This window comes from Lithobates pipiens, unplaced genomic scaffold (genome assembly GCF_037356315.1).
Source record: "Lithobates pipiens isolate NorthernLeopardFrog02 unplaced genomic scaffold, aLitPip1_a1.2 Scaffold_1, whole genome shotgun sequence".
Lineage (NCBI taxonomy): Eukaryota > Metazoa > Chordata > Amphibia > Anura > Ranidae > Lithobates > Lithobates pipiens.
In genome coordinates, this window is record NW_027507685.1 from 188,002,385 (window position 1) to 188,016,255 (window position 13,871).

The window sequence follows — 13,871 nt, forward strand, 5'->3', positions numbered from 1 at the left end:
ATGCATTGCTCCCTTGTATAGGCCTTCAATGCATCCCACACCATCACCAGATTCGTAGTGCCAATGTTGTCCAGTAAAAAGGAATTAAGTGCGTCCCGAAGTGGGTCAGGCTCTGGGAACAGCGAAAGCCAAAAGGGATTAAGCTTCCAAACTGGACGCCCAACTATGTCAGGGAATGATACACAGATGCGGAGCGAGGAGTGGTCAGAAAGGCGTCTGTCGGCATAGTCCGAGTCTCTAATATGTTGCAGCATCCTGTCATTGCCCAGGCCCAGGTCTATTCTGGATAGGCCTCCATAAGAGGCCAAATGACAAGAACACTTTTTAAGGTCCGGGTACCTACTGCGCCACACGTCTGTCAGCCCCAATTCCTCCAGGACCTTGGCAAAAGGTGTACAGCCCGTTGTGCCTGGCACTATATTGCTGGGTATGGGGAGCTTGTCTCTGGTATGATTTAAGTAATTGTTGAAGTCTCCCACTGCAAGGAGGGGAACCTCATGATATTGCGCCATAAAATTTTGCCAGGCTCCCAAGAACCCCTGCCGAATACGGCGGTGGTACGTATATATTAGCCAGTATACAAGTTAGCCCATGAACTTTACAGAGTAAAAAAACATATCTGCCACCCGGGTCAATCTGGGTCTTAGAACATTGGAACCGGACACCTTTATGTACAAGTATGCTTACCCCCCTGGAATATGAGGAATACGTGGAGTGGTACTGAACATCATACAAGCGTGGGCTCAGGCTAGGAGGAGGGTCAGCCGCAAAATGCATCTCCTGCAAGCACACAATACTGGCATTCATCGATTTTATATGTCTCAAAACTGCTATTTTTTTCACTGGGGTACCTAGGCCCCTCACATTCCAAGTGAGGACATTTAGCTCAACCGCCATATGGGCTTACCACAAATAGTGTCAGGAGAATATACAATGTTCGGCACCACGCCGCAGCTAAAAGAATTAGGACTTTAGACAAAGAGGAAATTACTGTTGACAGAGCATCAAAATTACCCAGTATGCAAATAATTAACTGTACATAGTCCAACTTCACAACTGCTAGGAGTATTAGTATGGAAGAGTCAGAACAGGAACTTGAGAAACATTTGAAGACATTGTGATTGCAAACGGCCATCAAACTAGGCCCTATTCGTGGGACCAACAGGGCCCCTAGCCTCTTGGGCTGTATAACAAACAGACCCCCTGCATCCGCTGAGGGGGGGGGGGGAGGCGGAGGAAGCTCCCATGAAACCCACGGGTTAGTTCAGCTGGAAGCTTCACTTCAACGGCACCTGCGGGGCATGCCGTTTCGTATAGGGTATACCGTGACAGTAGATCTCCCTCTGCCGCCTTGCTCACAATGTAGGACAGAGAGCAGTTATATAAAAGAAAAGGGGAAAAAATAACTCAAGCAGAACGAGCCTGTAAGTGACCGCAGCAGAGCCAGGGATAGCTTTATCAGGGCAGTCGATGGCTTCCAGTTCCCTGGGGCCTTCTCCCTCAATCCGGGGCGTTGCGTTGCACGCGGTTAGCTTTAAGGGCTCTATCCTCCCTGTCCAGCCATTAAGCTGCGTTGGTAGGCCGGTCAAAGAAATGGGTTTCTCCCAGTGCAACAACTCTGAGGCGCGCTGGGTAAAGCATGGCGTAAGGGAGGTTAAGCTCCCGCAATCTTTTCTTCACATCAATGAACTTTGCACGTTGCTTCTGCAGCTCAGCTGAAAAATCCAGGTACAAGGATACTTTAGAATTGACGATAGCCAGCGTGCCTCCCATAATTCTGGCCTTGGACAGTATGGAGTCCCTGTCTTTGTAATTAAGCAATTTTAAGAGGAAGGCCCTGGGATGATTGCCTGGCGGCAGGGGTCTGGATGGAACTCTGTGTGCCCGTTCAACTGCAGAGAGTGGAGAGAAAGCCTCCTTGCCAAACACAGTGATCAGCCAGTTCTCAATAAATGCAACAGGGTCTTTGCCCTCAGCCTGTTCCGTGATGCCTATTGCCCGTATATTGTTGCATCTCTTGCTATTTTCTAGGTCATCCAGGCGAGTCACATGCTGTGCAGTAAGGTGACAGTTGTATTGCAAGTCTCTTTGCATAGGGGGAATGTCATCCTCTATAGCACTCACTCTGCCTTCAATGGCGGCTGTGCGTTCCCTTAGTTTTTGCATATCCTGCCACACATAGGAAATTTCAGCTTTCACCCCTTTCACTTCATTAGCAAGTGCTGAGATAGACATATTACAAGCAGTCACAGCAGAGAAAATATCTCTGAGGGTGGGTTCTGTGCCATCAGATGGAGAGGGAATAGAAGTAGGCCCCACTAATCTGTCCCTTGGTGTACTCACAGTGTTCCAGGCAGGGGACAATCCCTCAGCATCCTCCAGCGGGACTGTGTCATCTGCAGTCGACTGATCACCAATGGCTTCCCCGGTGCCTGAGCATGGAGAGGGCATCTCTTTTGAAGCTTTGCCTCCATAGAGAAGTTTCTGGGCTGCCTCCCTATACTGATCTCTGGAGGTGCACTGTGGTAACGGCGCCAACTTGGGACAGGTCGGCCTGCATACTCCGGGATTCTCTGCCGCTCCTGGACATGGATTTGAGCATCCCAGAGCCCCGCAGGACGTGTCGCCGTTTCCGCGGTATCGTGGCGGTTACGGTGGGGCTCGTTCTGGAGCGTGTCCTCTGTATGACCGGATGATTACCAGGATTTTCGGTGGAGCAGGAGAAGTGTGCGACCGTTTACATGTGCCGCTCAGCCACGCCCCCCTATATACAGAATTTCTAACATACACCAAGCAGCATTTTTATAGGGTCAGAAAATAAGGGGCAATAAGGATTAAGCAGCCCAAGAAGCTGGCCAAATAAGATGAATGAAAGCATGACTAACTTCTTATATTATACATTACATTATAAACCTTCTTACCTGCACCTTGTGTTTTTCACCTACATAAGATGTGCATCGATCATTTCATGGTGTCACTTGCTGCTCATGTACACACAGCCTATAGTAAAGTAAACCTTAAAGCAGAGTTCTAGCTGGAAAGTCAGCTGCTGACTTTTAATAAGGACACTTACCTGTTGTCCAGGGAGCCACGTTATCAGCCCCCTCCCCCTCCCGGGTTTGATCCATCCATCGGATGGGGTTCAGTCGCTGCTATTCCAACTAAGGTAAACCAGCAGTGGAGCCTTCGGGCTTCACTGCCGATTTCCTACTGCACACAAGTCGCACTGCACTTCCTGAATGGTCCCCGTCATCTTCTGGGACACACAAAGGTCCCAGAAGGCAGCAGGAGAGAAGAGATTTTAACGCACTGGGCCATGGCGAGGCTGGGGCGGAAGTATACAAGGTACTTCATAAAAGGTAAGGAAATAAAATAATAATCATCATCCAAAATCGAATGGTGGAGGGGTTTAAGACAAAGTTGTAAAAGTGGGTGGAACTCCACTTTAACATTCCGGTGTCAGGAGTTTGTTCAAACATGAGGCATGGCACTGCATAGGTTAATGCATGCCTGTAGTCTAAGAACTGACACTTCCTGGGAAGAAACCACAAATCTCACTATCACAAGGTCACTAACTAGTGCTCTGCAGGTGAGAGCTACACAGTATTTAGATTTTACACAAACAAAAGCAGGCAGAGCAACAGAGATCCCCATACAGTTTTTCATCACGTTAGCACACCCACCATTTGTGATGTAACGGAAAGGAAATGGCAAGGCATGCGTTGGATGCTGTGTGACCCGGATTATGAAGTTGACTCTCCTTATGGCAAATAGGGACAAGTTAGGTGAATGGATATATGAACATGGTAGAATCAGCCATAATACTACAAACTGAAGCCAAAACATGTGAGCCCATCATTACACGGTCATGCAAACAAATGACATAGGAAAAGTATACAATGCCTTTACACGCTTGCCGACCGTATACTGTACATATAACACGGCAGCTCTGAAGCAAAAAGGTCACATACCCAGTTCGTGATCCTGCACTTCTGGGTCTGGGGCCCACGTGCGTACCGCCGAGGCCGCTTACGCTGTGAGAAGACACAGCGGGAGCTGATCAGCGGGTACAGTGAAATTAATGTCCACCGGCACCCACCAATAGTTTGGTAGAAAAAAGAAAAAAGAAAAAGCAGTAACACCCCAATAAAGGGTCAGAGGGCGCTGATCACCCCTAGTATATAAAAAACAAAGAAAAAGAATTATCCCCTAAATGGGGTTTTTTGACAGCATATATTACCTGTAGTTTGGTAGACAGGCAGAATGGTGGTCTGCCTATGCAAGCAAGGCAGATCGCCGTTCTGTCAGTAAAAAAGGCATGGATCCTGTGTCTCTGCTAAGCAGGGGTACCGATCCATGCCTTTTCCTAGTAAAAGCACCTCCCCCATAGTAGTAAAGCACTGGTCAGGCACACATTTAACCCTTTGATTGCCCATTAACCCCTTCCCAGCCATTGTCCTTATTACAGTGACAGTGCATAGTTTTTTTATCACTGAACACTGTATTAGTGTCATTGTTTCACAAAAAGTGTCCGCAATATCGCAGTCCCGCTATAAGTCATTGATCACTGCTGTTACTAGTAAAAAAAAGAAGACAAAAAAATAAAACAGATAAAAAATATCCCACAGCTTGTAGATGCTATAACCTTTTGCACAAACCAAATCGTGGGCATTTTCGGCAGCCATTATCTGCACTTTTTTTCTTTAAGCACAACACTGAAAACCCTATCTTCGCCCGATAATTTTCAGCGGCCGAAATTTCAGTGGATCACTAGTCTTTACTGTCATCCCCTCCCTGTGTAGTTTTGTTTCTCAGGTACCTGTATATGCTGCAGAATCCTCTCCACACTCCAGGCTTCCAGCTCCTCATATTTATTTGCTGCCTCTTCATCTTCCTCACACAGTTGGTCCACCAGGTTTAACAGCATCATTGGCACCGCCATGCCATTCACAGGATCAGCTCCCGGCAGCTCCGGCCTTCCCAAATCCGATGGATCCTCTCTCACCCAATGTACAATCTGGTCCATCATCTCTCGTGCTGCCTTCTAAAATATAGATTGGGAGCATCATTGCAGATGATCCATTCTGCAAGTCTGACCATACACAGTACATGTGTAAATTCTAACCAACTAAAAATAACAGAGTGACGCCTTCCATCATAAACAGAGGCCAGGAGCTGCTTGTGACAGCTCGGTCACTGTGCTAGAAGGGTGTAGGCAGGTGCAGGTTTTCCTCCAACCTCTAGGTGCTGCTGTGCCATTGTTACAAGTGGAGTGGAATCTGTTGCAGGAATTGTCCCCTTATGGACTCTGTTAGGGTTTCAGTGAAGTCAGTTGTCTGACTGAACACTGCGACCTCTGGAGACCTCCGACGGCCATCTTGACCGGGAATCTTATATATTGGGTCTCCTGTGACATTTGGGCATGCCTCGAGTATGTGGTAGGTCAAGGTTCTACTGGCTAGGGAAAGTGAAGAGAGGTTGCTGGCGAGTAGGGTCAGAAGAACAGAGACTAAGCCTGTGGAGAGGAAACATCCCAGTGTCTGGCATAGCCATGTGGTGCTCACCTTAGCAGCCTTACAGTCCCATCCAGTGCAAGCCACCCTTTGGTACTACAGGCCTCAAGCCTGATAATATTGAGAAATCACCAATTATTGCTTTTTCATATATCATGCCTACAAGAACTGACTGCCATCATTCATTACTATTTATGCAATATACCAATTAAATCAATAAAGAACTCTGTGGGGTCTCTTCCTGGCTGGGTACCATTGGCCTGGGGCTTGCCACCAAAGGGGCAAGGAGCTTGCTCTTAGGCCAGGAACCTCATCTGCCATGGACACATTTGTGTAGCATGTGGGTGTTAAGGTCCACCTCCCTTGCCGTTACATGTTTGGCATGAGGTCAATGTTTAGTCTAAGCAAGAACCTATGTTTATCTTAGTCATGTTTAAAGCGGTAGTAAACCCGCAAATTATAATTTTTTTTTTTAAACCTGCAAAGCAAAAGGCATAATGAGCTAGTATGCACCGCATACTAGCTCATTATGAAATACTTACCTTAGAACGAGGCCCCAACATCTGGCCCGATCCACGCCGAGGGAGCTGACATGCTCCCTCGGCGTCTCTTCCGGGTATCGCGGCTCCGGCGCTGTGAGTGGCGATATCGTGCATGCGCACGGGAGATTTCAGTCCGGCCGGACGAGCGCTGCCGGATTTTCACGGCGAGAACTCCCTTATGTGCATGCGCCGCTGCAGTCAGCGGCGCATACCGAGGGGAATATCTCCAAAACCGTACAGGTTTAGGAGATATTTTTTTTACCTACAGGTAAGCCTTATTATAGGCTTTCCTGTAGGTAAAAGTTAAAAAATTGACCATACAACCACTTTAAGTTCATGGTGTACTAAAACCTTGATTTTTTTTTTAATGGTTCCTCACATCTCTTACCTTGTACTGTTCTTTATGTGTGGTTCTCCAGAGCTCATCCATTGCCATAACGTAAAAACACTCGCTGAAGATTGTGCGCTGGACCTTGACTGCACGACCGTCACGGGTCACCACAAAGGCGCATTTTAGGGAGCCAGCGGAGGGTTGAGCATGAGCCAGAAGGAACTCTCCTCCTATGTAGACATAAATATAGTTTTTCTATAAAAGATTTATATAACAGACCAAGAGGGAGCAAATAAAAAAGATGTTCAACGTTAGGGTTTACATACAGTACCAATCAACTATTTTATTGATTGGTACTATTTATTGATTGCCACTATATACCCAGGTTTCCAATGTAGAAGAGATGCTGCCAGTCACACAAGTACAGTCCCTTGTGTACTGACATTTAAGGCTCTGTCTAGGGTGGCCTTTCTCAACCTTATTACCCAAAAGGAACCCTTGCAATCATTTTCAGGTCTCAGGGAACCCCTGCTTAAAGTAGTCCACTGGTGGTCTTTGGGAATTTGCCCCTTTCCTTGGTGGTGGGCAGTGGGAAGAATGCTCTCTTTACAGACATGGCTCTGGCTCGGTCAAGTGGTGTTGGACCTGGAACTAAGCAGGCGCTATCACATGATAGGTCAGTTAGCCAAAGCTCAAGGAACCTTAGCCACCTCTGGAGGAACCCTAGGGTTCCATGGAACCCTGGTTGAGAATGGCTGGTCTATGGGGATTTCTTTTTAGTATTTATTGCTGAAGAACTTTAACAGGAAAGAGGTTTAGCATCACAGGATACTCCAAGCTGATCAATAGCAAAAAAGGGAGGACAAACCTCTCACTAATATTCCAATAGCAGCTTTTCCTGGAGGTCATAAGGAATGGTAAATACATCTAGGACCCTACAGTAGCAGTCCAAGCCCATATAGCAGCTTCTGAAACTTGCGCAACTAATAGTCCACAGCTAGGTCTTTACGCGCAGTGTCACAGAAGTTGTCTGCGACCCAGCATCCACAGGTAGATCCTTCAGCAAGGAAGACAAAAAGACCCTTCTCCAGACGAGTGTCCTCCAGCAAATAATTCTTTAGAAATCCTCTCCAGGCCCTTAACCTATCTCCTGCTGAGGCCCAGATTGCAATTGCTTTTTTCAGTAAAGCTGCCTCCAGGGGCAGCAGCCCCAAGAGAACTGGAACCCACTTTCGAGAGGAAAGAACACTGTCAAAGCCTCCCAAACATTTCTCACCTCACAAGCCACCTTCTGGAAGCCTCCTTCCAGGGAATGGCTGGGGCATGATAAATATTAATGTTGGTGGTTTGAATCTCCCTGCCCTATACTCTGTAAACTTCTTCCAAAGGCAGGTAAGAGAAATCAAACACCCAGTACAGGAAACTCTGAACAGCCAATCACTGCTCCACTCACTACAGTGAAGTCAAAACCTTAATTTAAACTTAGCTTATAATGAGGAGGATGTTACATTTAAAAAAAAGGAGTGCACATATCTGGATTCGCATCAGTCCAGCGCCTGCAGATAATTGCCCACGTGAGCCTAACTTAACTAAACTAGAGTTTTTCTTTAACTTCTTGCCGCCCTCCCACTGTCAAATGACGGCGGGGTGGTGAGGCTCTCATTCTGGGAAGCCATCATATGATCACTGCGGGCGCAATGATTAGGGCCGCGCGTGTTGCTAGGACACGGCGCAACCTTGATCTCTGTAAAGAGTGACATCCGGAGCCCTTTGTGATCGGCTGTGGAACTTACCATTTAAGAAGAACATAGCAATAAACATTCTATCCAGCAATACAATGATCATACAGATAATAGTATATGAAATGTATACCTGCAATGGCAGACGTAAGCAGTTCCTGTCTCTGGAACCTGGGCACCTTTCTGTAAAGACGGCAATACATCCAAACCTAGAAAAAACCGAAACCTAAAGTAATGGAACCTAAAATTTACGTAAACCCTAGCATAGGCTGCACATCATTGCTCTGGACCAGCTTCCCGATAGTGGTTACGCACACCTGTGCAATTACTGTATAAAGAGACTTTTAGCCTCCACCAGGGGCACTTGTGACAAGTTGACACCACAATTGGGAGACAGTTGTCACCCTACAACAGGAAGTTCCTGAACAAGGCACTTAATGGCAGGTGTAAATGACCACTTCCATAAAGCCCGTTTCAACTACTAGACAGAGTTCATCCCCTTCCCTGTGCCAATGGAATAACAAGACTCAAAATTCTAAGTAGTAGTTTTGTATTTCATGAAACTAGTGTCTGTGGAGATCCAGAGGGAAAAGGAACAGTTTTTTGTCACACATTTGGATAAAAAGGGTATCTGTAAAGGGTAGCTGCCAGTCTAGAAGAAATAACGGTAAGCAAATCCTAAGTAACAAACAGCCAAATAGTTAGGATTTTGCACCCCTTGGGTATTTAAACAGCACACAATAAACCTTGTTTGTCAAGGTCAGTTGTTTTCAAACTGTGGCCATTTTTCTTGCCAGTGTATGTCCCTTTGGCTACTATCCTTCCCACTGCTATGAGGCACCATTCTTTCCAACGGACACCAACAGTAGGACATCATTTTTGCTACTGACACCAACAATGGAACACCATCTCTCCCACTGATTTCAACGATGGGACACTATCCCCCCCAAGTTCCAACTAATACCAATGATGGGGCACTATTCCTCCAAGTTCCAGCTAATACAAATAATGAGGCACTATTCCATCATTCGTATTAGTTGGAACTTGGAGGAATAGTGCCCCATTATTAGTATTAGTTGGAACTTGGGGTACTATTCTTCCAAGCTCCAACTAATACCAATGGTGGGGCACTATGCCTCCAAGTTCCAACTAATACCATTGATGGGGCACTGTTCCTCCATCATTGGTATTAGTTGGAACTTGGAGGAGGAACAGTGCCCCGCCATTGGTATTAGTTGGAACTTGGAAGAATAGTACCCCAAGTTCCAACTAATACCAATGATGGGCACTGTTCCTTTTGGGCTGCTTCTTACACCTTCTATATTGCTTTTTTATTCATGTGATCACATTTTTAATTTATTTCATGTATTTGGCATTTTTTGCAATAAAAACGCCCATCCATACCTTTGATTCTATACCATTGGGAGCCTCTTTCTTTTAGGTTTCTACATGCTATTTGTTCCTTATGCTTATCTGACCGTTCGGAGATACACTTTTTTTGGATGCCTTGGCTGTCAACTTTTTGGTCCGCTGATCCCCCTGGACGTTGATCCCATTGGATGGTCGTGGATAGCGAAGGACCTCACAGAGTCGGCTGCTCCAAACGACTATCGTTTATATGCTTGTACGTTCTGGTGTTGCTGGCACACAAGTCCAACATTTCCGGTAAGAGTATTTCAACATACCTGTTCATCCGGACCCTATTATTCATCTGTACATAGCTGCTTGCCGCTTTTCTCCATGCAGGATTGACCTCCCAGCTTTGAGAATTTATTGTCTATTCAGATGAACTCTAGTGGACATTTTCATTTTTATATTTTATCTACCATTTATTCCTATTTTAGCGCTACATTTGTCCTTTTTGGTTTCTATGAATTTTTGTCATATTTGTATGTAGCTGCTGCATGTAACTTTTCACCGCAATTTCAGCGCAGTATTATCACGTTTCCCCGTGTTTTATAGTAGAAAGTAAAAAATATTGTGGCTTTTTTGTCTTCAAAATTGTTGGTCATTTTTGTTTATAGCGCAAAAAATAAAAACCGCAGAGGTGATCAAATAACCCCAAAAGAAAGCTCTATTTATTTATTTGGATACAGCATTGTACGACCACGCAATTGTCAGTTAAAGTAACGCAGTGCCGTATCACAAAAAAATGGGCTGGTCATTAAGGGGGGGGGGGGGTAAATCTTCCGGAGGTCAAGTAATTAACCCCTTTAGATCCGCGCTATAGCCGAATGACGGCTACAGCGCAGATCTGTTTGCCGGAGGGCATCAATAGACGTTCTCCCCTTTGCAAGCTGGCCATGCCCCCCTGAAGGGTGCACGCTGTGATCACCCGAGTCAATGAGGTCGATCCCGACTCCTTACCACGTGATCAGCAGTCAGCCAATGACAGCTGATCACACGATGTAAACAGAAGATCGGTAATAGTTTCCTTTTCTTCTTACACTGACAGCGAGAGGAGAAAAAGAAGCCGATCACTGGCTTCTGTTGAAGGAACATTGGTCCCGATGAGGAAGAGGCAAAGCCGCCTAATATGTGCCCACCAGTACCGCCTGCCCGTGCCACAAATCAGTGCCCACTAGTACATAAGTGAAAGCAATCAGTGCCACCCATCAATGCCCACCAGTAGTGCCAATCAGTTGCTCATTGGTGCCACCTAGCAGTGCTGCCTATCAGTGTCACCTACCAGTGCCCCTCACTGCCACCGATCAGTGCCCAGTGCCAGCCATCAGTGCCCATTGTCACCTATCAGTGCCTATCGGTGCCCATCAGTGCAGGCTCCTCAGCGTACATCAATGAAGGAGAGAAATTACCTGCTTGCAAAATTAACAAAATATAAAACTTTTTTTTTTGTTTTTTTAATTCTTTTTTAAATTTGTTTAACAAAAAAAAAAAAAAAAACAAGAGGCGATTAAAAAAGAAAGAAAGCTCTATTTGTGGGGGAAAAGAAATTAAGAAAAATGTAATTTGGGTACAGTGTTGTATGACCACGCAATTGTCAAAGAGTGACAGCGCTAAAAGCTGAAAATTGGTCTGGGCAGGAGGGGGGTTAGGTGCCCAGTAAGCAAATGGTTAATAAAGACCTCCAATCAGGGGTGTAACTAATGGCATCTTTAGGCACAAGTTGATGGCCACCCAACTTGGCTGTACTAGACAATGGTCCTCATGGCTATGGGTACCCTCAACTGATTTTAAGGGAAAGAATAGCTATTGATTGCAATTGATTTGGTCAGCTGGTCACTGCCGACTGCTAAGCACATCCATCAGCTCACAAGGCTGTGTGCTAAACAATATTTGTCCAATAGGCAATCTTCTACTGGCCTATTCAAGGGGAAGCGAAGGTTGGTGGAGATCTCCACAAAGTAACAGATCATAGGATACAGAAGCCTTCTTTACCAGTTGTAACCTGTGTCACAGATGTATAATATAAACTGGTGATGACAGATTCAAATTTACTAGAGAATTGTGTTGATCAAATCTGGAATAATATCTGACTGTGTGTAGCCAGTTTTAGTCCTGGTAGTCACTGTACCTGCCTGCCTTGTAGCCAAAGGTACTTCAGTGGATCGTATACTGTTCCATCTTGGCCAAGACAAGTGAAGAAACCTCTATAACAACAGGAAACAAACAGGTGAGTTATGAACTTTTTCTTTCTGGATTTGATGGAAAACAATATTATTTAGTGTACACATTTCAAGCAAAATCTCCCAGCCTTCCTCCCTTTCCCCCTCAATACATAGATCTGGGCCCCCCTGACATGAGTACCTACCTCCTCAGATGTTGTGGCCTCCTGTAATGTCTGTAGTCCTGATCTAGTGCAGGCTGCCTTGTCCCATAGACTTGAACATGCCCAGAAAACAGTGGACACGAAAAAGAGCGCCAAATTATTGCCTCTAGTGTCCAACATCCTTTATTGTTGTTATCACACAGAACAACAAATAGTAACCAACATGTTTCAAAGGCTAACAATCCCCTTCCATCAAGGCTTTAAAATAAAAAATTATAAATGTAGAGAACAACTAAAAAAAGATCAGTACGTCATTCATACCAAAGTCTTGGTAAAGGTTGTGCTGAATGTCCACTAGGGAGCCTAAAAACCCAAAAATTAGATCCAATTTAAGAGTAAAAAGGTGTACATGAAACAACAGAGTAATCATTTATAGTAATAGAGGGATATGACCTAACAGGCTGTCAAACAACAACTAACATGGTGGAATCATACCATTATGTTCAAAACATCCGTTTGGATACCTGTAAAGTAGGACAGTGTCCCCATGTATAGATGCAGCACCCTCCTAGTATAGAGTAGGTTGGTAGGTAAACTTAACTGGCTTCTCTGTAATCAGTGGAGCAGAGGTTGATTACTTAGGGCTGCTCAGTGTCTCACAGGCTGCTGCTCTCAATATTTTCCCCTGTTTTAGAAGATTCTAGAATAAAAGTGGGAGGAGAATAGAGTAGGTAACCTGAATATTTATGGAATTTCAGCCAATCTCTGTGGAGGTGGGCCCAGTAGTTGGTTGGAGAGCAAATAAATAGCCTGAGACCTGTTTCAGCATGCATTGTTCCTGGGTCCAGTCCTATTGGAAGAGACCCATGTGCAGGGGACTCTGCACCTGGAGTAGGAGTGCTGAGGAAACCCTTGTGAAGACATTGAGGTCCCAGGTAGGGTTTTTGTGGGTGGGGGGGGTGGGGGGGGCCAGGCCTTGTATACTCTGAACAGCAGTACAGAGGCGGTCAGGTTACAAACAAGACAGGGACTGTAGGTTTGTTCTTAAGTTGAATCCGTTTGTAATAAGGTAATTTTTTAAGTGTAGCTACAGCCAAAAAATCTAGTTTTAAGCTTTTTGGATAACATATGGCAGGGTTATCACCCCTGTAACATTTGTTTTGCTGTCTGTGCCCCTGTTCAGACGATTTCAACTCACTTTCTGTCCCAATGACAATTGGATTTTGAACATTTTGGGTTATTAGGCAAACAATGCGTTGGATTTTTTCTGACGGATTTTGTCTGAAACTTGTCTTGCATACACACTGTCGCACAAAGTTGTCGGAAAATCCGATCGTTCGGAACAAGGTGACGTAAAACAAGTACGTCGGGACTATGTAGAGGCCAGTAACCAATAGCTTTCATCTCCAAATTTTTTCTGAGCATGCATGGCACTTTGTGCGTCGGAATTCTCTACACACGATCGAAAAAAGTCTGATCAGATTTTGTTGTCGGAAAATTTTAGATCCAGCTCTCAAACTTTTCCGTTGGAAATTCCGACAGAAAAAGTCCGATAGAGCCCACACACACGATCAGATTTTCCGACAACATAATCTGATTGGACTTTTATGGGTGTATGGGGCATACGCCCTCACAGCTACTCTTGGTGGGTGCTGGAATGGGCCCTGCTGTGAAATATTACATCAAGAATTGTAATGACATGCCCCTGTTATAGGGGCAGAAAAATTGGGCCTTAGGTGGTGGTGGTGGCACAACACTGCAACCCCTAACAGATACTCTTGTTGAGCGCAGGAACGAGCCCTGCTGTGAAACATTTGATCAAAAATTGTAATTATGCGCCCCTGTTAAACAGGAGCAGAAATTAGGCCTTAGGCAGTGGAGGTGGTGCCCTGAACCAAAAATATCCTTAGAATCTATCATCCTGAAGATTGAGGAGGAAAAGTATAGTCCCTCAGCATAGGCAGTCTTCAAGAGATCCCACATCCATAGAAAAATCAATCGGTTACATCTGCATCA

General features: G+C 45.3%; 1 protein-coding gene across 1 annotated transcript in view; it reads right to left on the reverse strand.

The window, feature by feature from the left end:
• RENBP (renin binding protein) overlaps nt 1-13,871 on the reverse strand; it is a 69,441-nt gene that overhangs the window by 31,870 nt on the left and 23,700 nt on the right. The window contains exons 2-5 of the mRNA XM_077479018.1: nt 11,661-11,736; nt 8,259-8,334; nt 6,444-6,616; nt 4,820-5,044 (exon numbers count right to left, since the gene is read on the reverse strand). Of these exons, the coding sequence (XP_077335144.1) occupies nt 4,820-5,044; nt 6,444-6,616; nt 8,259-8,334; nt 11,661-11,736 (550 nt within the window). The remainder of the gene's footprint in view (nt 1-4,819; nt 5,045-6,443; nt 6,617-8,258; nt 8,335-11,660; nt 11,737-13,871) is intronic.